The sequence below is a fragment of the Kogia breviceps genome, chromosome 6 (assembly GCF_026419965.1).
Source record: "Kogia breviceps isolate mKogBre1 chromosome 6, mKogBre1 haplotype 1, whole genome shotgun sequence".
NCBI classification, from domain to species: Eukaryota; Metazoa; Chordata; class Mammalia; order Artiodactyla; family Physeteridae; genus Kogia; species Kogia breviceps.
Genome location: NC_081315.1, coordinates 67,966,521 through 67,994,308, shown reverse-complemented (window position 1 = coordinate 67,994,308; position 27,788 = coordinate 67,966,521). Strand labels below are relative to the sequence as shown.

Genomic DNA, 27,788 nt, shown 5'->3' with positions numbered 1-27,788 from the left:
GGATGGGCAGTGCAGACTCTCCCCCAGTGCTGAGACCTCTGACCCTCCCCACTAGGTTTCCCATATTTTTACTTTTTCTAAAGATGCTGATATATGAAAAATAAACACGAGTTCATAGAAGAGATTCCCATGGACCATTTTAATTCTTTCATTACACCTGTACAATTTAATTCAATTATAATGAATAAGACACAGCTCATTTCCAATCTGCAAGAGAAAGGAATGAAGCAGATCTTCTGCCCAGAAGCTCTGATGAGTTTTCAGAGGATAAGGAGTGCTCCAGTCTCTTAAGTGCAGTCACACCTTGGATCAGGATGTACCCTGAGGTTATGCAACTTTCTTCCCTTTCCCCTCTCTCTCCCTCAGCCCCTCTTTCGCCTCTCTGCTTCTTTCCATGTACGTATGTACTTATGTATTTAATAACTCTTCTATTGTTCCTTATTTCTTCCTTTCCTTCTTTCTTGCCTGTATGTCACACAGCCCACTTATAAGCCCACTGCCTAGGAGGGGGGAAAAAAGTTAAGATATTAACTTCTTCTATGGACAGGGGAAAAAAGTTAAGATATTAACTTCTTCTATTGTCACTGTTCCAGGAATACCTTCAGTCTCCTAGATTTATTTATATGCTCAAATTTGAACTTGAAAGTAATTTACGAGTTTGGGTAGGCCTTCTGGACACATAAAATGTTTGAATTGTAAAAATAAAGGAGGGAGGGCTTCCCTGGTGGCGCAGTGGTTGAGAGTCCGCCTGCCGATGCAGGGGACACGGGTTCGTGCCCTGGTCCGGGAGGATCCCACATGTCGCGGAGCAAGTAAGCCCGTGAGCCATGGCCGCTGGGCCTGCGCGTCCGGAGCCTGTGCTCCGCAACGGGAGAGGCCACAGCAGTGAGAGGCCCGCATACCGCAAAAAAAAAAAAATAAATAAATAAATAAAGGAGGGAGGCACTGAAAAACAATGATTTATTATGGCAGAAAAAAAGAACTCTAGGTATCTTCCTGTGTTGACTCCCTACCTCCCCACCTCCTGTTTGCTTAAGATATAAACAACAATCAAATATTTTCACTATAAAGAACAACTATTTTACTTTAGTATTATACTGGATTACTTATTTTAGAAAGTTTGTTGCAACTAGTTATCAATACCCCAAAGTTATGGAAATGGCTTCATTATATGAAGCTGGTCACTGCAATTTTATTTCTTTAAAATTATAAGGATGAAATATGTATATGAAATAATATTACTGAATTGCCTCAAAATAATATTGGAGAGGGCGCTTTCAAGATGGCAGAGGAGTAAGACGTGGATATCACTTTGCTCCCCACAAATACATCAACACTACATCTACATGTGGAACAACTCCTACAGAACACCTACTGAATGCTGGCAGAAGCCCGGAGACTTGCCAAAAGGGTCCTGGTACTCTGGCCCGGTGTCAGGCCTGAGCCTCTGAGGTGGGAGAGCTGAGTTCACGACACTGGTCCGCCAGAGACCTCCCAGCCCCACATAATATCAAACAACGAGAGCTCTCCCGGAGATCTCCATCTCAACGCTAAGACCCAGCTCCACTCAATGACCACCAAGTTACAGTGCTGGACACCCTATGCCAAACAACTAGCAAGACAGGAACAAAACACCACCCATTAACAGAGAGGCTGCCTAAAATCATAACAAGGTCATAAACACTCCAAAACACACCACTGGACACGGTCCTGCCCACCAAAAAGACAAGATCCAACCTCATCCACCAGGACACAGGCACCAGTCTCCTCCACCAGGAAGCCTACACAACCCACTGAAATAACCTTACCCACTGGGGGCAGACACCAAAAACAACAGGAACTACGACCTTGCAGCCAGCGAAAAGGAGACCCCAAACACAGTAAGTTAAGCAAAATGAGAAGACAGAGAAATACACAGCAGATGAAGGAGCAATGTAAAAACCCATCAGACCAAACAATGAAGAGGAAATATGCAGTCTACCTGGAAAAGAATTCAGAGTAATGATAGTAAACATGATCCAAAATCTTGGAAATAGAATGGAGAAAATACAAGAAACGTTTAACAAAGATGTAGAAGAACTAAAGAGCAAACAAACAATGATGAACAACACAATAAATGAAATTAAAAATCCTCTAGAAGGAATGAATAGCAGAATAACTGAGGCAGAGGAAGGGATAGTGACCTGGAAGATAAAATAGTGGAAATAACTAGTGCAGAGCAGAAGAAAGAAAAAAGAATGAAAAGAATTGAGGACAATCTTAGAGACCTCTGGGACAACATTAAATGCACCAACATTCGAATCATAGGGGTCCCAGAAGAAGAAGAGAAAAAAAAAAGGAACTGAGAAAATATTTGAAGAGATTATAGTTGAAAACTTCCCTAATGGGGGAAAGGAAATAGTCAATCAAGTCTAGGAAGCACAGAGTCCCATACAGGATAAATGCAAGGAGAAACACGCCAAGACACATATTAATCAAACTCTCAAAAATTAAATACAGGGCTTCCCTGGTGAGGCAGTGGTTGAGAATCTGCCTGCTAATGCAGGGGACACATGCCGTGGAGCAACTAGGCCCATGAGCCACAACTACTGAGCCTGCGCGTCTGGAGCCTGTGCTCCGCAACAAGAGAGGCCGCGATAGTGAGAGGCCCGCGCACTGTGATGAAGAGTGGCCCCGGCTTGCCACAACTAGAGAAAGCCCTCGCACAGAAACGAAGACCCAACACAGCAAAAATAAATTAATTAATAAACTTCTACCCCCAACATCTTCTTTAAAAAAAAAAATTAAATACAAAGAAAAAATATTAAAAGCAGCAAGGGAAAAGCAACAATTAACATACAAGGGAATCCAAATAAGGTTAACGGCTGATCTTTCAGCAGAAACTGTGCAAGCCAGAAGGGAGTGGCAGGACATATTTAAAGTGATGAAAGGGAAAAACCTACAACCAACATTACTCTATCCAGCAAGAATTTCATTTAGAATCAATGGAGAAATTAAAACCTTTACAGATAAGCAAAAGTTAAGAGACTCAGCACCACCAAACCAGCTCTACAACAGATGCTAAAGGAACTTCCCTAGGCAGGAAACACAAGAGAAGGAAAAGACCTACAATAACAAGCCCAAAACAATTAAGAAAATGGTAATAATAAAATACATATTGATGATTACCTAAAATGTAGATGGATTAAATGCTCCAACCAAAAGACACAGACTGGATGAATGGATACAAAAACAAGACCCATATATATGCTGTCTACAAGAGACCCACTTCAGACCTAGAGACACATACAGACTGAAAGTGAGGGGATAGAAAAAGATATTCCATGTAAATGGAAATCAAAAGAAAACTGGAGTAGCAATACTCATATCAGATAAAATAGACTTTAAAATAAAGAATGTTACAAGAGACAAGGAAGGACACTACATAATGATCAAGGAACCAAACCACGGAGAAGATATAACAATTATAAATATATATACACCCAATATAGGAGCACCTCAATACATAAGGCAACTGCTAACAGCTACAAAAGAGGATATCAACAGTAACACAATAATAGTGGGGGACTTTAACACCTCACTTACACCAATGGACAGATAATCCAAACAGAAAATTAATAGGGAAACAGAAGCTTTAAATGACACAGTAGACCAGAGAGATTTAATTGATATTTATGGGACATTCCATCCAAAAACAGCAGATTACACTTTCTTCTCAAGTGCGCATGGAACATCCTCTAGGATAGATCACATCTTGGGTCACAAATCAAGCCTCAGTAAATTTAAGAAAATTGAAATCATACCAAGCATCTTTTCTGACCACAACGCTATGAGATTAGAAATGAATTACAGGGGAAAAAACGTAAAACAGACAAAGACATGGAGGCTAAACAGTACATTACTAAATAACCAAGAGATCACTGAAGAAATCAAAGAGGAAATCAAAATATACCTAGGGACAATGACAATGAAAACACGATGATCCAAAACCTATGGGATACAGCAAAAGCAGTTCTAAGAGGGAAGTTTATGGCTGTACAAGCCTACCTCAAGAAACAAGAAAAATCTCAAACAATCTAACCTTACATCTAAAGGAACAAGAGAAAGAAGAACAAACAAAACCCAAAGTTAGCAGAAGGAAAGAAATCATAAAGATCAGAGGAGAAATAAATGAAATAGAAACAAAGAAAACAACAGCAAAGATCAATAAAACTAAAAGCTGGTTCTTTGAGAACATAAACAAAATTGATAAACCTTTAGCCAGACTCATCAAGAAAAAAAGGGAGAAGACTTAAATCAATAGAATTAGAAATGAAAAAGAAGTTAACAACTGACACTACAGAAATACAAAGGATCATGAGAGATTACTACAAGCAACTATATGCCAATAAAATGGAAAACCTGGAAGAAATGGACACATTCTTAAAAAGAACAACCTTCCGAGACTGAACTAGGAAGAAACAGAAAATATAAACAGACCAATCACAAGCACTGAAACTGAAACTGTCATTAAAAATCTTCCAACAAACAAAAGCCCAGGACCAGATGGCTTCACAAATTCCATCAAACATTTAGAGAAGAGCTAACACCCATCCTTCTCAAACTCTTCCAAAATATAGCAGAGGGAGGAACACTCCCAAATTCATTCTAGGGGCCACCATCACCCTGATATGAAAACCAGACAAAGATGCCACAAAAAAAGAAAACTACAGGCCAATGTCACTGATGAACACAGATGCAAAAATCCGCAACAAAATACTAGCAAGCCGAATCCAACAGCACATTAAAAGGATCATAGACCATCATCAAGTGGGGTTTATCCCAGGAACGCAAGGTTTCTTCAGTATGTGCAAATCAATCAATGTGATACACCATAATAACAAATTGAAAGAGAAAAACCATATGATCATGGCAAAAGATGCAGAAAAAGCTTTCAACAAATTTCAACACCCATTTATGATAAAAACCCTCCGGAAAGTAGGCAAAGAGGGAACTTACCTCAACATAATAAAGGCCACATATGACAAACCCACAGTCAACATTGTTCTCAATGGTGAAAAACTGAAACCATTTCCACTAAGATCAGGAACAAGAAAAGGTTGCCCACTCTCACCATTATTATTCAACATAGTTTTGGAAATTTCAGCCACAGTGATCAGAGAAGAAAAAGAAATAAAAGGAATCCAAATAGGAAAAGAAGAAGTAAAACTGTCATTGTTTGCAGATGACATGATACTATACATAGAGAATCCTAAAGATGCTACCAGAAAACTACTAGAGCTAATCAATGAATTTGGTAAAGTAGCAGGATACAAAATTAATGCACAGAAATCTCTTGCATTCCTATACACTAATGATGAAAAATCTAAAAGAAATTAAGGAAACACTCCCATTTACCACTGGAACAAAAAGAATAAAATACCTAGGAATAAATCTACCTAAGGAGACAAAAGACCTGTATGCAGAAAACTATAAGACACTGATGAAAGAAATTAAAGATGATATAAACAGATGGAGAGATACACCATTACCCAAAGTAATCTACAGATTCAATGCAATCCCTATCGAACTACCAAAGACATTTTTCATAGAACTAGAACAAAAAATTTTACAATCTGTATGGAGACACAAAAGATCCTGAACAGCCAAAGCCATCTTGAGAAAGAAAAACGGAGCTGGAGGAATCAGGCACCCTGACTTCAGACTATACTACAAAGCTACAGTAATCAAGACAATATGGTACTGGCACAAAAACAGAAATATAGATCAATGGAACAGGATAGAAAGCCCAGAGATAAACCCACGCATATATGGTCACCTTATCTTTGATAAAGGAGGCAAGACTATACAATGGAGAAAAGATAGCTTCTTCAATAAGTGGTGCTGGAAAAACTGGAGAGCTACATGTAAAAGAATGAAATTAGAACACTCCCTAACACCATACACAAAAATAAATTCAAAATGGATTAAAGACCATGTTTTGCATTAATTCTACTTTATTCATTCCCTCTCTATCTCTTAAGATTCAGTAATATTTATCAAGTACCGTGAGACAACCAGCAGCCCAAAAAAGATATATTAAATGCAGATTACATATTATATGCATTCCCCAACTTACAGAAGGGTTATGTTCTAAAAGTTTATCTGTAAATAAGCATTTTGGAACTCATATCACATTTTCCCACTGAAACAATTTTATAAAGGTAGTTAGGCAGTCAGGCCACCCCACAGAAATCTATAAAGTTCAAACTTACTAGACTTATTATATTTTACTGCAGCGTTGTGGGCTTTTTTTTTTTTTTTTTTTTTTTTCCAACTAACCACCTTGTACGACTATTTCTTTGATAAATGCAATAGGGATTCTAGGAATACTTCTCCTGTCAGAGGCTCTGTGTATACATACACACACATCCCTTACCTGGGCCTATGTGCCAAAATGTTCCTTAGTTATCAGAGTATGCAGAGTGGAGCAGAGTTTAGATGAGGGGCTCTTGCATTTGAAGGCTGCAGGAAGTTGGGGTTCTAGAGCTTACTAAGAGGCAGTAGTCTTGGGAGGTTCTATGGTAACTGTTCCTACTGGGTGTCACAGATATAGGGCAGAGATGGGGTATTATAACTTCCACCAGGTTTATCTTCTAGAAAATCATTTTTTAAAAAATTAGACACTTCCTAATAATCACTTTTAATATGTTTTTAAATGTTTATAAACTCAGAGCAAAATAAATTATAGGTTACTTTTGTGTACTTTAGCTACATCCTAAGCTATAACAATAATCTCTTCTCCCCAACTGGACAGACACAGGCCTCCCTCCACCCACCACAGGCAGAGGATGCCAGCAGGAGGTCCTGGAAACGAGTGTTTAATCTAAGGAGAGGGCTGTCTCTATTTGGGATCAACTTTTCTACCCCATTCAAAGGCAACTAGATTTCTTTGCTTTGAATATTTTTATGCCACAGAATGTTTTCTTGGATACAAGAAAAAGGTGTAAAAAGCCACAGAGATAAAATGACTTAATTTCATACGTAAACACTTTCTTACATGCCTATTAATTTGATAATTTGAAAGAAAAATACATAGGGATTCAATATTTACATAAAGCTAACTATTCTATTATTTAGGCCTAATACTACATACAGTTTCTTCTTTTTTCTTTTAAATTCAGAACTCCATGAACATGCTTCAATTATGCAGTGCTACCATACCATTATAAGATTGTAAATGTATTTTTATAAAGTCCAGGTCCAGAAATATGACACAACTTTCCAGATTCACTATAGAATCATATCAGAAATCAAGAGTTCCAGATTCTTCCCTGTCTCAAACTCAGCCGAGGTTTATTCCACTTGCCTGCATAGGTGTTGGCCTTGTTCAGGAGGTCCGTGCATGCATGCATATCAGCGAAAGCCCGGATTCCTAAGCAGTTGACAGGGTGAAGCTGAGATTCCAAAAATTCACAGCAAGTCTTCTTTACATCCTGTAACTGTAACAGACCAGCTGCTGGGAGAAGTACCTATAACACACAAGTAAGCATGGTTAGGCAACTGGCTAGAAAAAGTTTCACTGTTCACTGTGTCTACAGAGGGCTTAGGAGTCCAGCCACAGCTCAAGATCTGCATCCAGACCCCAGCATCCCATAGAAGAGTAATGTAACAATTATTTACAAAAAGGGTGATGCCTCCTTCCATTCCCCATAATTTCTATGGAATCTTTCAAAGATCTCTTCTTGGTCACAAGAATTTAAGAGATATCAGATCATATTAGATTAATGATTCTTTTCATAAGCAGAAACAAAATGTTCCTTTGAATTTTAAAAACATAAATTATTAGGCTGTTAGGGGGTGCTATGGTTCAGTGAAAATGGTTTTCTTCCCTTAGTTCAAGTAGTCATGAACTTCAGTGATTTGTGGCAAAGGGGTGAGCACAGAGTAATATATACCACAACAAAGCCTCATTCTGTTTTTCCACTGTCTCTGAGTAACACCACAAACTGCTTTCCTTAGGGGGATAGAACAATTTAAAACTCAACAGTCTAACTACAATCAAACAGTTTCTCTGAAATGTAATATATGTGCTAAAAAAAACCATAAAGAGTAACTGCCTAATAATAACTTTTTAAGTTGTATTTTTATTTCAATAAGTCCAAGAGATTTTGATTAATTAGGTTATTCTTTGGGATTTAACCAGTATCTTTACTAGAAATACTACATCCAACACTATAACTGGTTTTCAAATAGGTCAATGATGGAAAAATTCTTCCTTGTAAGTGAATTAGTATGATGCTATGTAAAGGATCATATTTGAAAATCAAATTGGAAAAGTTCATTAAAAATTTCAAAAAAAAGTGAATTAGTATGATGCTATGTAAAGGACCATATTTGAAAATCAAATTGGAAAACTTCTTAAATAAAACTTCATAAAACATCATAAAAAAGAAGTTTGCAAGTCCTTCTATAAAAACCAAAGGGGAAAAAAAAAACTATCAGAATAGTCAATTTAAGAAAAGGTCACGTTGGCATATTAGCATAAAAAATAAGTAAGATCCAAGTTCCTTTAGGAACTGACTTTCATATATGACAAGCTGCAGCCCAAAGAGAAAAGAGACAGTAGTTTTGAATATCCTTTACAATTTTCCTAAATGTATGTAGTAAGTCCTAAATGCTGAAGAGAAAGAGTACATTCGTATCTTTCTGTAACACAAACTACTCTATTTTCTTAAAGGAACCACAGCAGGTTTAACTCTCAGATCTAAAGGCTGTGGGCCCGCATGTACACAATCAAATGGTTATCAAGCAAGGACTAAGAGGACAACTCTGTGTTTTAGTCCAGCTCTACCAACTAATATTAGTTTTCTCTGAAAACAAGGAAACAGTATCTGGTGATAATGTCTTTTCCTTCTAAATTTAAAAAAAATAAAGTGTAAATAATTCTGTTTACAGCAGAATCTTTTGTATAATATATATAGTGTGTTTCATTATGTTATGGGAATGAATCTCCATGGAAGGCTTTAGTTGCTGACAATTTGCAAGTTGGAGTTTTTCTACACTGGTATAATTGTGCTCTGAAGTAACATAAAGTACATTCCAAGATGTTTAACTGTGCAGTCATTTAATTCAGCAAATACATATAGTTAAGTGGTCTTCAGTGTAAGATTCAATCTCTGTGAAATTTGTACAAATATCAATAGTAATGATCACCCACCTAATCAGCATTTTCCCAGAGACAACAAAGTATAATACAGTAGTACTCAAATTGCTTTGTAATACAGAAAGACAGGGATCCTTGAGGGGGAAAGCAGCCAAGCAGAAGCAGGTTCACTCACGCATTGTTGGTGGGTGTGTACACTGGTTCAACCTCCATGAAGAGCAATTTGTCTACTTAATCAAAATTACAAATGCACACATCCTCCAACCCAGCAATTTAACCTACAGATACACTAACATATGCACAAAAGCTCACACACACAAGACATTCGTTAGAGCATTATTGTGGGTAATGGCAGAAGTTAGAAAAAAGCCTAAATGTCCACTGAAAGGAGACTGGTTAAACACTGGTGATCATCCATTCGATGGAACACTGCAACCATTCAAAAGAATGAGGAAACTATAAGAATGGGAAAATTTCTAAGATATATTCTTAAGGGGAAAAAATCAGCAATTGGTTCATACTATGCTGACATACACATACACACCCGTATTTATATACATATCCATCTTAAAAAGCAGCTATAGCAGACTTTTAAAAATTTATTTTGCTTCCTTGACTTCAACTTCATCACTACCAAGTCTAGACCTACCCTATCAGGAGACTGAAATTCATAAAACTGTAGAATCCCAAATCTGGAAAGGATATGGCAAGTCATATAGGCCAGAGATATAAAAGTTATTTTAATTGTAGGCCACATGGCTAGAGATTCACATATAATTTTTTATTGGTGCCAATGATGGGTCAAGTGGTTCCATGCCTGGCAAACATATATTAAGTACACCTTAAATGTTAGTAATGTGTAAAATGAATTTATTTATATTTTCCTTTTATCAGTAAATCCTTCAAATATGCCTCAGTTTTAGATGTAATTTTACTAGGATTAAACTTCAATAGCTCATAATTATTAAATAATTATATACAGCTTCAAAAACAATTAATAACTGGCCCAGGCTTACTGACATGATGAAAACAGGAAAGCAGCTGGGACCACACCAAATGCCCAGATTACTCTATGTATCAGACAACCAGCTAAAAAACCAACCAAACAAAACATGCTCAAATTACAGATGAACCATATCCCACAATCAGAACCAAACAGCTGGCGGCCTACGAGCCAGATGCCGTGGGATCAAGTCAAATCAAACCTGATTTGTCTGATGAAGAAACCAAATCCTAGAGAGGCCAAAAGATCTGACCAAGTTGCACAGAGCTAGTGATATAAAATTCACCAACTCTTTGGTCTATTGTTCTTTCCACTACCTTGAGCCCCATCTGTAGACGCAGAATGGAAGTGCTTGTCTAATTTCTAAATCTGCAATGTTGCTCTTTTCAGAAAAGTAATAAAGACGAAAATCACTTCAACCTAATTCACGCAGTTGCTTCCATTTACTGACTAATTACTGTGTCAGGCACTGTCTTAAGCACTTGACAGGCAACAACACCTCATTACCCCCACTAAACACAATGAATACAGAGACTGGGAGAAGCTGGTAACTTGCCCAAGGTCACACACCTGGATGGGATAGCTTGAATCTGCTAGGAGAGAGGTATTAACCAAAGTGGGTATAATGCTTTTAGATGGCACAGACGAACATTCTCATGTTAATAGTTGGGAATACATCTTTAAAGTTATTGTCTATTTATTTCAATAAAATAAATTCTTAAGTAAATTTAAGCAAAAACTGAGTCATGAAGATAAAAACATTAAATATTTAATAGTATGAGCACTACAGAATATAGAAAATCATGAAGGTGGCACACAAATTACTGATTTGGGAGATCAGATTTAGTATCCTAATCTTTCAATATCTGATATCATTCTGGCTTCTGTGGTTTTTACATATCGCTGAAAATGAAGATGTGCTTTTTAATCTGGGGCTATCAAAATCCCATGGCTTATTTTCTACAAAGTGGATTAACTGTACAGTTAGTAACAAATGTGGGAAACACCTATATTGTGAAGAGGTGGTTTCTTAATGTGCTATTCAGGTCACAAAAATATCTTGGGCATTATAATTAAGAGATCTGAAGAATAAATTTATATCTCTAAAACTAATTTTCCTGAGCTCTCTAAAAAAGCAGTTGAATAGTGCTGCTTCATATATGAAACGGAAGTATATATATATATTTTTTTAATAAAAAGGATAGCTTTATTACTTTGCCAGGCAAAGGAGGACACAGTAGGCTACTGCCTCAAAAAACTATGTGTCCCAACCCAGGAGGATTTGATAAGGCGTTTTATAACAATACTTCCCAAGGGAGGGGTTGCTGACAAGATTACGGTGTGTGCAGGGTCTCAGGTCCTTGATCTCCTAATCTTTAAAAAAAATTTTTTTTTTTTTTTTTTTTGCATTACATGGGCCTCTCACTGTTGTGGCCTCTCCCATTGCAGAGCACAGGCTCCGGATGTGCACGCTCAGCAGCCATGGCTCACAGGCCCAGCCACTCCACGTCATGTGGGATCCTCCCAGACCGAGGCACGAACCCATGTCCCCTGCATCGGCAGGCAGATTCTCAACCACTGCACCACCAGGGAAGCCCCTTTTTAAAAGTTTTAAATTTAATTTTATTTATTTTTTTTATACAGCAGGTTATTAGTCATCAATTTTATACACAACAGTGTATACATGTCAATCCCAATTGCCCAATTCATCACACCACCACCAACACCCCCCCGTGACTTTCCCCACTTGGTGTCCATACATTTGTTCTCTACATCTGTGTCTCAATTTCTGCCCTGCAAACCGGTTCATCTGTACCACTTTTCTAGGTTCCACATATATGTGTTAACATATGACATTTGTTTTTCTCTTTCTAACTTACTTCACTCTGTATGACAGTCTCTAGATCCATCCACGTCTCAACAAATGACCCAATTTCATTCCTTTTTATGGCTGAGTAATATTCCATTGTATATATGTACCACATTTTCTTTAACCAGTCATCTGTCGATGGGCATTTAGGTTGCTTCCATAACCTGGCTATTGTAAATAGTGATGCAATGAATACTGGGCTGCATGTGTCTTTTAGAATTATGGTTTTCTCTGGGTATATGCCCAGTAGTGGGATTGCTGGATCATATGGTAATTCTATATTTAGTTTTTTGAGGAACCTGCATACTGTTCTCCATAGTGGCTGTATCAGTTTACATTCCCACCAACAGTGGAAGAGGGTTCCCTTTTCTCCACACCCTCTCCAGCATTTGTTGTTTGCAGATTTTCTGATGAAGTCCATTCTTACTGGTGTGAGGTGATACCTCATTGTAGTTTTGATTTGCATTTCTCTAATAATTACTGATTTTGAGCAGCTTTTCATATGTTTCTTGGCCATCTGTATGTCTTCACTGAAGAAATGTCTATTTAGGTCTTCTGCCCGTTTTTGGATTGGGTTGTTTGTTTTTTTTAATATTGAGCTGCATGAGCTATTTATATATTTTGGAGATTAAACCTTTGTCCATTGACTCGTTTGCAAATATTTTCTCCTATTCTGAGGGTTGTCTTTTCATCTTGTTTATGGTTTCCTTTGCTGTGCAAAAGCTTTTAAGTTGCATTAGTCCCATTTGTTTATTTTTGTTTTTATTTCCATTACTCTAGGAGAGGGATCAAAAAAGATCTTGCTGTGATTTATGTCAAAGAGTGTCCTTCCTATGTTTTCCTCTTAGAGTTTTACAGTGTCTGGTCTTACATTTAGGTCTCTAATCCATTTTGAGTTTATTTTTGTGTATGGTGTTAGGGAATGTTCTAATTTCATTCTTTTACATGTAGCTGTCCAGTTTTTCCAGCACCACTTATTGAAGAGACTGTCTCTTCTACATTGTATATCCTTGCCTCCTTTGTCATAGATTAGTTGACTGTAGGTGTGTGGGTTTATCTCTGGGCTTTGTATCCTGTTCCATTGATCTATATCTCTGTTTTTGTGCCAGTACCATACTGTCTTGATTACTGTAGCTTTGTAGTATAGTCTGAAGTCAGCGAGTCTGATTCCTCCAGTTCTGTTTTTTTCCCTCAAGACTGCTTTGGCTATTTGCGGTCTTTTGTGTCTCCATACAAATTTTAAGATTTTTTGTTCTACTTCCTTAAAAAATGCCATTGGTAAATTGACAGGGATCGCATTGAATCTGTAGATTGCTTTGAGTAGTATAGTCATTTTCACAATATTGATATTTCCCATCCAAGAACACGGTATATCTCTCCATCTGTTGGTATCATCTTTAATTTCTTTCATCAGTGTCTTATAGTTTTCTGCATACAGGTCTTTTGTCTCCTTAGGTAGGTTTATTCCTAGGTATTTTATTCTTTTTCTTGCAATGGTAAATGGGAGTGTTTCCTTAATTCCTCTTCCAAATTTTTCATCATTAGTGTATAGGAATGCAAGATATTTCTGGGCATTAACTTTGTATCCTGAAACTTTAACAAATTCATTGATTAGCTCTAGTAGTTTTCTGGTGGCATCTTTAGGATTCTCCATGAATAGTATCATGTCGTCTGCAAACAGTGACAGTTTCGATTTTTCTTTTCCAATTCATATTCCTTTTATTTCTTTTTCTTCTCTGACTGCCATAGCTAGGATTTCCAAAACTATGTTGAATAATAGTGGTGAGAGTGGACATCCTTGTCTTGTTCTTGATCTTAGAGAAAATGCTTTCAGTTTTTCACCATTGAGAATGATATTTGCTGTGGGTCTGTGATATATGACCTTTATTATGTTGAGGTAGGTTCTCTCTATGCCCACTTTCTGGAAAGTTTTAATCATAAATGGGTGTTCAATTTTGTCAAAAGCTTTTTCTGCATCTGTTGAGATGATCATATGGTATTTATTCTTTAATTTCTTAATATGGTGTACCACATTTTTAAATTTGCATACACTGAAGAATCTTTGCATCCCTGGGATAAATCCCACTTGATCATGGTGTATGATCTTTTAATGTATTGTTGGATTTGTTTGCTAATATTTTGTTGAGGATTTTTGCATCTATATTCATCAGTGATATTGGTCTGTAATATTATTTTCTTGTAGTATCTGTCTGGTTTTGGTATCAGGCTGACGGTGGCCTGATAGAATGAGTATGGAAGTGTTCCTTCCTCTGCAATTTTCTGTAAGAGTTTGAGAAGGATGGGTATTAGCTCTTCTCTTAATGTTTAACAGAATTCACCTGTGAAGCCATCCTGTCCAGGACTTTTGTTTGTTGGAAGATTTTAAATCACAGTTTCCATTTCATTACTTGTGATTGGCCTGTTCATATTTTCTATTTCTTCCTGGTTCAGTCTTGGAAGGTTAGACCTTTCTAAGAATTTGTCCATTTCTTCCAGGTTGTCCATTTTATTGCCAGAGTTGCTTGTAGTAGTCTCTTCGGATGCTTTGTATTTCTGTGGTGTCTGTTGTAACTTCTCCTTTTTCATTTCTAATTTTATTGATTTGAGTCCTCTCCCTCTTTTTCTTGATGAGTCTGGCTAATGGTTTATCAATTTTGTTTATCTTCTCAAAGAACCAGCTTTTAGTTTTATTGATCTTTGCTATTGTTTTCTTTATTTCTATTTCATTTATTTCTCCTTTGATCTTTATGATTTCTTTCCTTCTGCTAACTTTGGGTTTTGTTTGTTCTTCTTTCTCTAGTTCCTTTAGGTGTAAGGTTAGATTGTTTGTTTGAGATTTTTCTTGTTTCTTGAGGTAGGTTTGTATAGCTAAAAAACTTCCCTCTTTGAACTGCTTTTGCTGCATCCCAAAGGTTTTGGATCGTCGTGTTTTCATTGTCATTTGTCCCTAGGTAGTTTTTGATTTCCTCTTTGATTTCTTCAGTGATCTCTTGGTTATTCAGTAATGTACTGTTTAGCCTCCATGTGTTTGTGTTGTTTACATTTTTTCCCCTGTAATTCATTTCTAATCTCATAGCGTTGTGGTCAGAAAAGATGCTTGATATGATTTCAATTTTCTTATATTTACTGAGGCTTGATTTGTGACCCAAGATATGATCTATCCTAGAGGATGTTCCATGCACACTTGAGAAGAAAGTGTAGTCTGCTGTTTTGGGATTGAATGTCCTGTAAATATCAATTAAATCTATCTGGTCTACTGTGTCATTTAAAGCTTCTGTTTCCTTACTAATTTTCTGTTTGGATGATCTGTCCATTGGTGTAAGTGAGGTGTTAACGTCCCCCACTATTATTGTGTTATTCTCTATTTCCTCTTTTACAGCTGTTAGCAGTTGCCTTATGTATTGAGGTGCTCCTATGTTGGATGCATATACATTTATAATTGTTATATCTTCTTCTTGGATTGATCCCTTGATCATTATGTAGTGTCCTTCCTTGTCTCTTGTAATATTCTTTATTTTGAAGTCTATTTTATCTGATATGAGTTGCTACTCCAGCTTTCTTTTGATTTCCATTTGCATGGAATATCTTCTTCCATCCCCTCACTTTCAGTCTATATGTGTTCCTAGCTCTGAAGTGGGTCTCTTGTAGACAGCATATATATGGGTCTTGTTTGTGTATCCATTCAGCAACCCTGTGTCTTTTGGTTGGAGCATTTAATTTAATCCATTCACGTTTAAGGTAATTTTTGATATGTATGTTCCTATGACTATTTTCTTAATTGTTTTGTGTTTGTGTTTGTAGGTCCTTTTCTTCTCTTGTGTTTCCCACTTAGAGAAGTTCCTTTAGCATCTGTTGTAGAGCTGGTTTGGTGGTGCTGAATTCTCTTAGGTTTTGCTTGTCTGTAAAGCTTTTAATTTCTCCATCGAATCTGAATGAGATCCTTGCTGGGTAGAGTAATCTTGGTTGTAGGTTATTCCCTTTCATCACTTTAAGCATATCTTGCCACTCCCTTCTGGCCTGTAGACTTTCTGCTGAGAAATCAGCTGTTAACCTTATGTGAGTTCCCTTGTATGTTACTTGTTGATTTTCCCTTGTTGCTTTCAATAATTTTTCTTTGTTTTTAATCTTTCCCAATTTGATTACTATGTGTCTCGGCATGTTTCTCCTTGAGTTTATCCTGTATGGGACTCACTGTGCTTCCTGGACTTAGGTGGCTATTTCCTTTCCCATGTTAGGGAAGTTTTCCACTATAATCTCTTCAAGTATTTTATCTGGTCTTTTCTCTCTCTCTTCTCTTTCTGGGATCCCTATAATGGGAATGTTGGTTCATTTAATGTTGTCTGAGAGGTCTCTTAGGCTCTCTTCATTTCTTTTCATTCTTTTTTCTTTATTGTGTTCCGTAGCAGTGAATTCCACCATTCTGTCTTCCAGGTCACTTATCTGTTCTTCTGCCTCAGTTATTCTGCTATTGATTCCTTCTAGTGTAGTTTTCATTTCAGTTATTGTATTGTTCATCTCTGTTTGTTTGTTCTTTAATTCTTTTAGGTCTTTGTTAAACATTTCTTGCACCTTCTCGATCTTTGCCTCCATTCTTGGTTTCCAAGGTCCTGGATCATCTTCACTCTCAGTTTTCTGAATTCTTTTTCTGGAAGGTTGCCTATCTCCACTTCATTTAGTTGTTTTTCTGGGGTTTTATCTTGTTCCTTTATCTGGTATATAGCCCTCTGCCTTTTCATCTTGTCTGTCTTTCTGTGAATGTGGTTTTTGTTCCACAGGCTGCAGGATTGTAATTCTTCTTGCTTCTGCTGTCTGCCCGCTGGTGGATGAGGCTATCTAAGAGGCAAGCTATCTAAGAGGCAAGTTTCCTGATGGTAGGGACTGGTGGTGGGTAGAGTTGACTGCTGCTCTGGTGGGCAGAGCTCAACTTTAATCCGCTTGACTGCTGATTGGTTCGGCTGGGTTCCCTCCCTGTTGGTTGTTTGGCCTGAGGCAACCCAACACTGGAGCCTACGTGGGCTCTTTGGTGGGGCTAATGGCAGACTCTGGGAGGGCTCACGCCAAGGAGTACTTCCCAGAATTTCTGCTGACAGTGTCCTTGTCCCCACAGTGAGCCACAGTCAACCCCTGCCTCTGCAGGAGAGCCTCCAACACTAGCAGTTAGGTCTGGTTCAGTTTCCCCTGGGGTCACTTCTCCTTCCCCTGGGTCCCGATGCGCACACTACTTTGTGTGTGCCCTCCAAGAGTGGAGTCTCTGTTTCCCCCAGTCCTGTCAAAGTCCTGCAATCAAGTCCCACTAGCCTTCAAAGTCTGATTCTCTAGGAATTCCTCCTCCCATTGCCAGAACCCCAGGTTGGGAAGCCTGACGTGGGGCTCAGAACCTTCACTCCAGTGGGTGTACTTCTGTGGTATAAGTGTTCTCCAGTCTGTGAGTCACCCACCCAACAGTTACGGGATTTGATTTTACTGTGATTGTGCCACTCCTACCGTCTTATTGTGGCTTCTTTGTCTTTGGATGTGGGGTACCTTTTTTGGTGAGTTCCAGTGTCTTCCTGTTGATGACTGTCCAGCAGCTAGTTGTGATTCTGGTGTTCTCACAAGAGGGAGTGAGACCACATCCTTCTACTCCACCATCTTGGTTCAGGTCGAAATGGAAGTATATTGATACAATAAACCTTCATAGCCACAAAGCACTATGATCTAATGGAAAATTTCCACTTGTTTCCTTTTCAATATGCTTCACTAGTATTAACTCTGAGATTGATTTTTAAAATCCTAAGGCACTCTAAGATCCTGAAGTGTATTCCAATATGTCAAAGAAAAAGCAATTATATTGGCAATACAGTCTGAATGTTAATGACATAGTAGAAGAATCTAAAAGTGATTAATTCCCATACAGTGTATATATTGAGAGAGGACCACATTCCAAAAGCTAAAATATCTCTTTTGGGTATGCCAAGCCCTAAGAAAAAATGTAAAGTAGGCAGTTTGTTTTGGGGCTGGCCCTCACCACTCCTTCCTACAGATTCCTCCTACGTGTCTGCCTTAGTTCTATTCCATCAACCCTGATGCTCTCCACTCAGACCCTGGTGCTCTCACAGGGTCTCAGTTCCTGCAGGTCACTACTAACAGCATTGCTCCATTTCATTTGCTTTGTAACCCTCAGCACTGTCAGAATCAATCTTTACGTATCTTCTCCCACATTGACTCTGTCTATCCCTGCAAAAGAACATATACTCTGAGACAGCAGTCACATCTGTTCTATCCTCTGTTGTATCCTCAGGTAGCAGCAGAATATATAGGTGCTTAATAAATAAACCAACCTGAAAGTAAATTAATTTGTTACTCTGGTGGGTATTTGTATTTTAAGAGATACAATTTTGGATGTCTTTTGACCCAGAAATACTATTCTAAAATGTATATGGGATACTTGTGTCCTATTGCAAATCCTCTCAGTCCTACCTCTTGTTCAAGCTACCACTGCAACAACCAAGTGCAAGTAGGACTTGATCAACTTTGTGAATATGTAACTTAACAGTGCCTCACCCCAACCCCTACCATACCTGTCTGTGGCTGCCTACTGGGCGTGCACTTAGGGACCCACACCTGCACAACCTGGAAGCACAGCAGAAACAATGCTTTTGGGACCACCTTGGACCAGTGGAGAATGGTTCAAAGGGAGATGACAGATAAATGCTTCCCCATTTTCTTCCCCAAGCAGATAGTTCTGAGACACATTTCATAAGGCTCCTCAAAAGGTCCTGGTGAAAATAAACATGTCACATTTATATCTATACCACATTTTGAAATGGTTTTCCCTCCTTTTCAATTCAAATCCCCCATTTACTCACTGTCACTCTCTTGGATCACTTTCTATCTAAACTAACTGCCCAAAAGCTTTGCTTTTGGGGGAAACCCAGTCTATTATACTACACATGGAACAAATTGTGAATGTGGATATATTTAGTTATAATATTAATTACAGTGCTGTTTATAATATCGAAAATTGAAAAGAACTTACATATCCAATAACAATGGGTAGATTATGCAAATTCTATATTATCAATAAAATTGAATACTTTGTAAGCACAGATGTCCCTCAGTTTCCACTGGGGATTGAATTCAGGACCCTCCAAGGATACCAAAATCCAGATGCTCAAGTCCCTTACATAAAATGGTGTAGTATTTGCGTATAACCTACACATATCCTCCCATATACTTCAAATCATCTATAGATTAATTATAATACCTAATACAATGTAAATGTTATGTAAATAGTTGTAAATACAATTTAAATGCTATGTGAATAGTTACCAGCACACAGCTTTTCGGAATTTCCTGGAATTTTTTTTTTTTTTTAATATTTTTAACCTCTGGTTGGTTGAATCCACACATGTGGAACCTGAAGATATGGAGGGCTCACTGAATTAAAAGAGATATAGTAGATAAATAGTTAATGACTAGGAAGAATGTTCCTAATATATTTAGTATAAAAAGCTAATTTCTAAACAGTCCCCTTTTTTGTAAGCACACATACACATAAACAAAGAGACAGTACTAGAGGAATATTCCACAATTGTTAATGGGGATGTTATCTCTGGTTAACAGTAGTATGGAGGCTTTCTATTTTCTTCTTTTTATTTGTATTTTTAAAATTTTCAGTCATGAATATGCACCATTTAAATGGTCACATATTATTCTAAAGAAAGTCAGGGAGAAGCAAGTAAAGAAATGCCTTTCTGGACCTCTAGAATTCTAGCCTATACAGCAATGTTAAGTGAGCTGTTTATTTAGTGACTATCACCCACCACTCACCATAAACTGCCTCAGTTTGGCCTGTCCTCTGAGTACCATGAAGCTGAAAGGCCTTTAGTCATAAAGCTAGTGTTCTGTAGAACAGTAAGAGGTTCTACACATTCCTCTTCTTTTTCATGTGAATAGCAATCTCTTTAAGTGTTTGGAGAAACATGGAGTAAAAGAACAAGCCAGCTGATTAAATAAACTTAACTACATATGCTATCATTTTGTTAAACAGAAAAAAAATTTTCCATCTAGATATGTTAATTTCCAACATATGGAGACACATAAAGCCTAAAATTTTATACTGTGGAGATGTTTGCTGCAATGAACAAAGAAGTGGGGGAAAAGCTACTGCTGACCCCTGAAGACAAGTAGAACACTTGGCACGGAAGACACCCGAGCCAAACAATGAGCACCCATATGACACTCTTACACCAGCTGCACATTTTAAAGTACGAAGCTTTCATCCTACTTCACGTTGTCTGACAAGCCAAATTACATATAAGATGTTTCACTTAGACAAGTACACTCCTTCTGCTTGGCTATTAGGATCTGTAGTTTATTTTCAGCTTGGGTACTTACTCCATAGGATGAAATAATTTATGTAGTAAATCTTTTAAATCCTGAGCCATTAGCAGGGTGTTTATTAGAAGATACTACCATGGGGTCTGATTATTCCATAGATGTAAGATTTCCAGATGTCTAGGAAAACATGAAAACACGATGCTCACAGCTCAGTCCCTATTAACGTTACAGTCAGTGTACTGTTAAAAAGCAAATTTTTATTAATTTCCCAGCCATCTTAGAGTCATATCAGAAGCACCTGTTTATTTACAGTGCCAGGGCCTTGTGTGCCAGGAATGACGTGAAAACATGTAAACAGCTGTCCAAAGGGTAAGAGCAGAGGGTAGAAATTATCCCCAAAGTTTAAGAAGCTATATGTTGTTAGACTAAAAAAGCCTCATTATGAAATATAACCTATAACTTTCATTAGCATATGTCTTCTAAAACCTGCATTTAGTCCCCAATTTATAAATAAGTCATGTTCCACAAGTTTATTTTTTCAACTGGCTACATGACACTCATTGCACATTTACTCATAGAAACAGTATTAAAAATAATTATAAACCACAATAGCAATGAACATAATATTACTACTTGACTGCTATGACCTCAAGGGGCAGTGGGTGCAGAGAAGGAAGAAGAAAGTTTCCTTCCTCTTTCTGGGATGTAGGCCTGGCTGGGGACAGAGTTTTGAAATAGGAAGTGTTTGTGTTGGCATCCTGCCACCTCATTCGCACTTTTTTTTTCTCTTTTTAACATCTTTATTGGAGTATAATTGCTTTACAATGGTGTATTAGTTTCTGCTTTATAACAAAGTGAATCAGTTATACATATACATATGTTCCCATATCTCTTCCCTCTTGTGTCTCCTCATTTGTACTTCTACATCTCAAAGCCCTAAAAAGCTGGACCACAGGCAGCCAGTTCTCTGTGCTGTGTACCCAGCTATGATTCTCCACCCAGATCTGCCTTTCCTGCTAAGTGTTTCATCCTCTAAATACACCTATCTCACCTCCCCCTCAGAATGCCCTCCCCACCCACCGAAGCTCCATCCCTTGGGATTGCTACGCCAGCAGGGTCAAAAGGAAAGCCATCTTATTATTAATTCATATTAAGAGTTAATAACACATCACCTTCCAGGACAAATTCCTTCCAGAGGTATTTAAAGTTTTAAAAGAGGTTGACTCTTAAGCAGAACATGTCTGTAATTGATGTGATTTCCAATGATATAATAAATGAAGGAGAAAGGCAAAGGTAGCACTGAAAGAAGAAATATGGGAGCAATATGGCTTTCAGGCAGGATGAAAGCCCCCTCTTCTATACTACCCTTTTTACAGCTGCTCCTTCCATTATTTTTAACCCAAGTTTTCTCTAAAGTCTCCAACTTAGTCAACAGTGGCTCAAATGTACAATGAAGACAGCACCTACCTTGCAGAGTTGTTGAAAAAATTTAAAAAGTTGGTCAACCATTCAACACAGTGCCTGGCACATGACCAGAGTAGCACATTAGCGCTAATTCAAGGCTTTTGTTCTTAGTTTGAACATTCAATCCCATTACAATGAAATGCCACGATTTCCTTTCTCCCTCACAAGATGACGTTCTATGCCAGATCATTCACAATAAGCATAAGGTTGCTTTCTTTTTGCATCAAATATTCTAAAAGTAAAAGATATAATCAGGGACAATTTGGAAAAGAACAAACACAACATACAAAAATAGAAAATATATTTGATACCTCACTAATTATCAACTAAATTAAATTAAAATAAGAGCATTTTATGACTACTGATTAAAAAAATTAACATCAAACATTCAGGTCAAGATATAGTAGACCTTGGCCCCTAGCACATTTTTGCTGTCACTGTAAACTACAGCTCTCTTAGAAAGGAAATAGGCAACATTCATAAAGAGCTACCAAAAAATATAAAAGTTTAAAGCCTTTGATCCTGAAAGTATGTTCTGGGAATGTACCTTGAGAAAATAGTTCAAAAAATGAAACAGGCTACATCCATGAATTCTACTTTAGCATTACTTATAAGAGTAGGGAAAAAAATAAAAACAACTAAAGATTGAACAGTACGACAATTAACTAAATTATGTTACACTCACATAATGAAATATTATAATCAATGACAATGAAAACTAATAATGGTTGAAAAACTAATATTTCTAAAATGTTTGCAATAAGATACAATCATAATATAAAATTAAGTGAATACACAGCTTTAACCTATAAACATACTAGAAAAAGTTTAATGGACATCAATCACATTCCTTTGATCTCAAGGAATTTGATTAGTAAGACAATGTTGAACAAACAAAACACCTGAACATTCCCACAGGATTCATTTTTCCTAACACATAGTGGACATAAGTAAAGAAAGTGGTCCATGGATCCTTCAATGACAGCTCGCCTCCCTGCCCTTGCATCCATCTGTTCCATAGCTGGAAGCTTTAGATCTGAATCTAATCTTATCTCTAAGCAGAGAGAACATCGGGGCTCTAACTAAGCAGCTCAACCCAGTGGGCACTAATTTATCCCCACACTGACGTGGCCCTGGGCACTGTGATGCTCTGCTCCCCAGACCCAGTTCCAGCCCACATGCCCCCCTAACTAGGTCCCTTCTCCCAGTGGACCCTACTTTACTGTGTACTGACCACTTCTCCGAGAAATCAAAATCATGCCCCTGAGTCCCTGCCCAGAAAATACAAATGTCTGTTCCTAGGTCCCCTTCCTCCTGTTCTGCCAGGACCTCCCGACTGGCTCAGCCTCTATTCATCAAACAGGGCCAACCTATCCTATAGGCATTCCCTCATTATTCATTTGACAAATGTTTATTGAGCTTCTAATTAATACCAACCACTAGTCTAGGTTCTGGGGATTTGGGAGTGAACAAAATGAACAAATATACCAGTCATCCTAGAGCCTGGATTCTAAGAGGTAGTGCTTACATTTGGTAGGGCATGTGGAGTTTCTATCATCTGAGTGCTCCTGCCCTTCACAGTGGTCTCTGGATCACAAAGTCTAAAGTTCACAGGCATGAGAGTACTCAGGAGCTGTAGATATTAATCCCCAATCTGTCACTGAATTCCTGTAAAGCCTCAGGGGCAGAATGGAGTTAGTGTGTAAAGACTGGAGAATGGGGGCTTCCCTGGTGGCACAGTGGTTGAGAGTCCGCCTGCCAATGCAGGGGACATGGGTTCGTGCCCCAGTCTGGGAGGATCCCACATTCTGCAGAGCGGCTGGGCCCGTGAGCCATGGCCGCTGGGCCTGCGCGTCCAGAGCCTGTGCTCCGCAGCGGGAGAGGCCACAACAGTGAGAGGCCCGCGTACCGCAAAAAGAATGGAGAATGGAAACTCTACCACAAGCTCTAGAGCTCTGGCCTTGAAGGCTGGATAAGCTCCATACTCACTGTATCACCATAGTCACTTAGCCCCTCAGAGCTGGAATTCTCTGATTTCTAAAAAAAAAAATAACCCTCTGTCCAGGATGTTACAAAGACTAAATGAGGCCAGCACTTAGCAAAGTAACTGAAACACAGAAGGCAGGTAGTCCCTTCTTCCAAGAAGAATATTTTATTCTATTCTCCTATCATTAATCAGAATTAATCCATTTTAATCTCCTCTCCTTTAGTCTCTCCTCTCTATAATCACTACAAATCAAAAAACATGACTGCTGGTCTCTCGACAAATTGAACATACATTTTACTTCTATAGGTCAAAATTCCCTTCTGTATCTCCATCAGATCCTCTAAGATTCTTCCTTTTCACAACCTCAGAATTTCACAAATAACTACCTTCATAACCAGAATATAAGCTGGTTAGATCAGGGTTGTGAGGTTAAGGCATAGACCCACTAAATAAGAAAACAGAGACTGACAAGTGCCATCAGTGGGCCTCAAAAATATATATTTTTTAATTAAAATAAAAACAGGTAAGTTTAAAGGGCCAAGATTATCAGTTAACTCAAAGAACAGAAGTAAGATATACATCTCTTAATATAGGAGACTAAGGACACCTCTGACTTTTCAAAGGTGTTGCATGGATATATTTACACCTATGGATGATAATCACCAAATTAACTGCCAAATATAATTGTCAAAATAGTTCATATTCATTATCTCTCTTTTGTGTCAGTCATCTGGTCTAAGCACAAATAGGATTGGATTAAACTTTCATTCAAACATGTCTGAAAACCAGAAATTTTTTAAATGAAGGAAAAAAGAAAATTCCTAATATCAATTTGAGAGATCCTTTACCAAGGGTTCATTATTCTTCTACCAACAAATATTTCTTCCTTGTTCCAAAATCTGTAATGTTGATAAAAATGGGAGAGTCTTTATCCAACCACCATTGTTCAGTAGGTATCATAGAATAGTTAATGGGGAACAACTTTATATGCATAATAAAATGAGTAAGGCCTTAAGCAAGATCTCTATTTTAAAGAAAAAAATTGGGTCATGTGAGGGCACAGAATGACTCAGTTACATCCTATACCCTCCTCTTCCTCTCTTTCTCGTTCTGCCCTCTCCTTCCCCTTGCCCTTTTTGTCCATGCCTATTCCTTTTCCATCTTCTTTCTAAATTGCTTTATATTATTCAGAGGACCCCACAGATTACCAAATTTATTTCAATGGGATTTTTTTCAAGGCTGAAGAGACTGCTAATAATTTTTAAAGATTTTTGGGGTTTTTTTTGTAAATATAATGCTAAATCAAAACAGACATATATGCATGTGCATATGTGCACACACACACACTCTCTCTCTCTCTCTCATACACACAAACACACACACACATCATACACTCTTACTCCTTAGACAAATAGCTCTTTTCAGGTACATGTTAGTTTTCATCAGAAATTATTCTGTATTCTCTCCTCTCAACCTTGTCTGCAATCAATATTCATACATCATCTCTCAACTTTGTTTCTCAAAGCCTAGACTTAACATAAAAAAGAGATTGTAAGATAAAATCAAATTATTGCTGGAGAATGAAAAGTGAGAAAATACATGATAAGAAAACACATGTTAAGCAAAACAAAGAAAAAGAAAAAAATAAAATCATATTTAAGAGGCAATTAAATAAGTTCATCCATCTTAATAACAGCCTCTACCTGACCCCAACTAGAGCTTAATTATAGTGTGTTACTGTTAATGTCCCTTATGAAAGTGCTTTAAGTTTTCTTAATAACAGCCAATAACTTTAAACACATGCTCCTCAACATGGTAAATTGCAGTAAATCCACACAAAGGAGTACTCAGCATATTTATAAAGAAGAACAAACTATTGGAACATGTGATAACATACGTGACTCTCACAAATGTTATGTTGTACCAAAAAAGTCAGCCTCAGAAGAATACATTCTGCGTGGTTCTGTTTATATGAAGTTCAAGAGGCAAAATTAATATACTGTAATAGAGATCATATCACCCTCAAGTTAGGGTGAGGGATTTACAGGGAAGGGGCTTGAAGTTATAAATGTTCAATATCTTGATTTGGGTGGGGTTAACAGGTGTATGCATTTGTTAACACTTAGCAAATTGAACAGTTAAAATCTATGGAATGTAAACTACAGCCCACCAGGTGGGGGGAAACGATTGCTTTAAGCCAACACTGAGATTAACCAGAGGTCAGTGGAAGGCCTTTATAAATTATGAAACAAAATTTTTAATGGAAAAATAATAATCCTATCTGATAGAATCCTAAATAAGAAACTAACCCCCCTAAAAATCAAACATAATTACATGACCAAATTTCTACACTAGTCATCATAAAGTTAATTTAAAACAGCAGCTTCTGAATACATGTTAGTGATACCGCTATACTTTCACAAAGTAAAGTTATCATAAATTATATGTCCTCTGGAAAGTCACAAGTACACTTAAACTAGATGATCAGGGCTTCCCTGGTGGTGCAGTGGTTAAGAATCCGCCTGCATTGGCAGGGGAAACGGGTTTGATCCCTGGTCTGGGAAGATCCCACATGCTGTGGAGCAACTAAGCCCATGCGCCACAACTACTGAGCCTGCGCTCTACAGCCCACAAGCCACAACTACTGAGCCCGCGCACCTAGAGCCCGTGCCCTGCAACAAGAGAAGCCACTGCAATGAGAAGCCCGCTCACTGCAAGTTAGAGTAGCCCCCGCTCGCCGCAACTAGAGAAAGCCCTCGCGCAGCAACAAAGGCCCAACACAGCCAAAGATAAATAAATAATTTAAAACAAAAACAAAAAAAACCAGATGATCAGAAGTGCATTAATTTTACTAACCTGACAATGTGATTAATACATCAAGGTGCAAAAGGTAATTTTTTTTTTTTGCGGTACGCTCACTGCTGTGGCCCCTCCCATTGCAGAGCACAGGCTCCACACGCACAGGCTCAGCGGCCATGGCTCACGGGCCCAGCTGCTCCACGGCATGTGGGATCTTCCCGGACCGGGGCACGAACCTGTGTCCCCTGCATCAGCAGGAGGACTCCCAACCACTGTGCCACCAGGGAAGCCCCCAAAAGGTAATAATTTTTAAAAATTGTATGTCAATAATGCTAGGGCTTATAAAACCTTTGGCTTATCTCAATCCACATATGCCAGAATCACAGATAAATTAACAGCTCTAGACTCTAACCACCTAAACTGGTTTGGAGAGACAGACCCTTAACACTGGCCACATGCCAGATGTAAACGTGCTATCTCCCATGCAGGCTCCATACCTAAACATGAGGCAAAGATCAAAGAGAAAAAAAAAAAACCCGATAAGGATTTATTTCGAATTTTTCTCATCCTTGCACAAATTATTCACTGTTGCTTATAAAATGCTAAGTCATAATCAGGATAGAGTCATTTATTGTTCATCAAGATAAATATCTTTTATATACCACATGCAGCGCCTTAAAACATGAACTCCAAAATGACTCAACCATCTGGACATCTTCGAAGATTATGTATTTTAATGATATGAAGTTACAGCAAATAACATAATTACTAATGCTTCTGGAGTAACTAGCTTTTCTCCAAACAAGAACTTAAAAAAAAACACTTCAAGTGTGATGTCCATCTAGTTCTATAGGATATTCTTATAATAAAGCTACTAGATTTTCTCAAACTAGCTGACCTCAATGGCTTCTTCCATATTAAATTTTAAATAAGTTCTTCATCTGTTCTATACTCTTAACTTATAGAGAGTAAAACATAATTTAACTGGCATGATTAAAAATGGATGTTCTCATTGGTCAAATATTTTGATTAAAATTATGAGGCTTACCGAGTTCTAACTTAAAACATAATAAAATACAATTAAGATCAAAACTCAATTGTAAATTATTCAAAATTTTACAGTAATTATTAATGTAAAAGAAAGTCATCATTTTTGCCTCTGGATAATAACAATAAACTAAAATTATCACTATTCTGA

At 37.7% G+C, this 27,788-nt stretch overlaps 1 protein-coding gene across 1 annotated transcript in view; it reads right to left on the bottom strand.

Annotated features, from left to right (window-relative positions):
- Positions 1-27,788, bottom strand: part of KLHL2 (kelch like family member 2) — a 124,564-nt gene that overhangs the window by 46,558 nt on the left and 50,218 nt on the right. Inside the window, exon 5 of the mRNA XM_059065870.2 lies at positions 7,349-7,511. Within this exon, the coding sequence (XP_058921853.1) occupies positions 7,349-7,511 (163 nt within the window). The remainder of the gene's footprint in view (positions 1-7,348; positions 7,512-27,788) is intronic.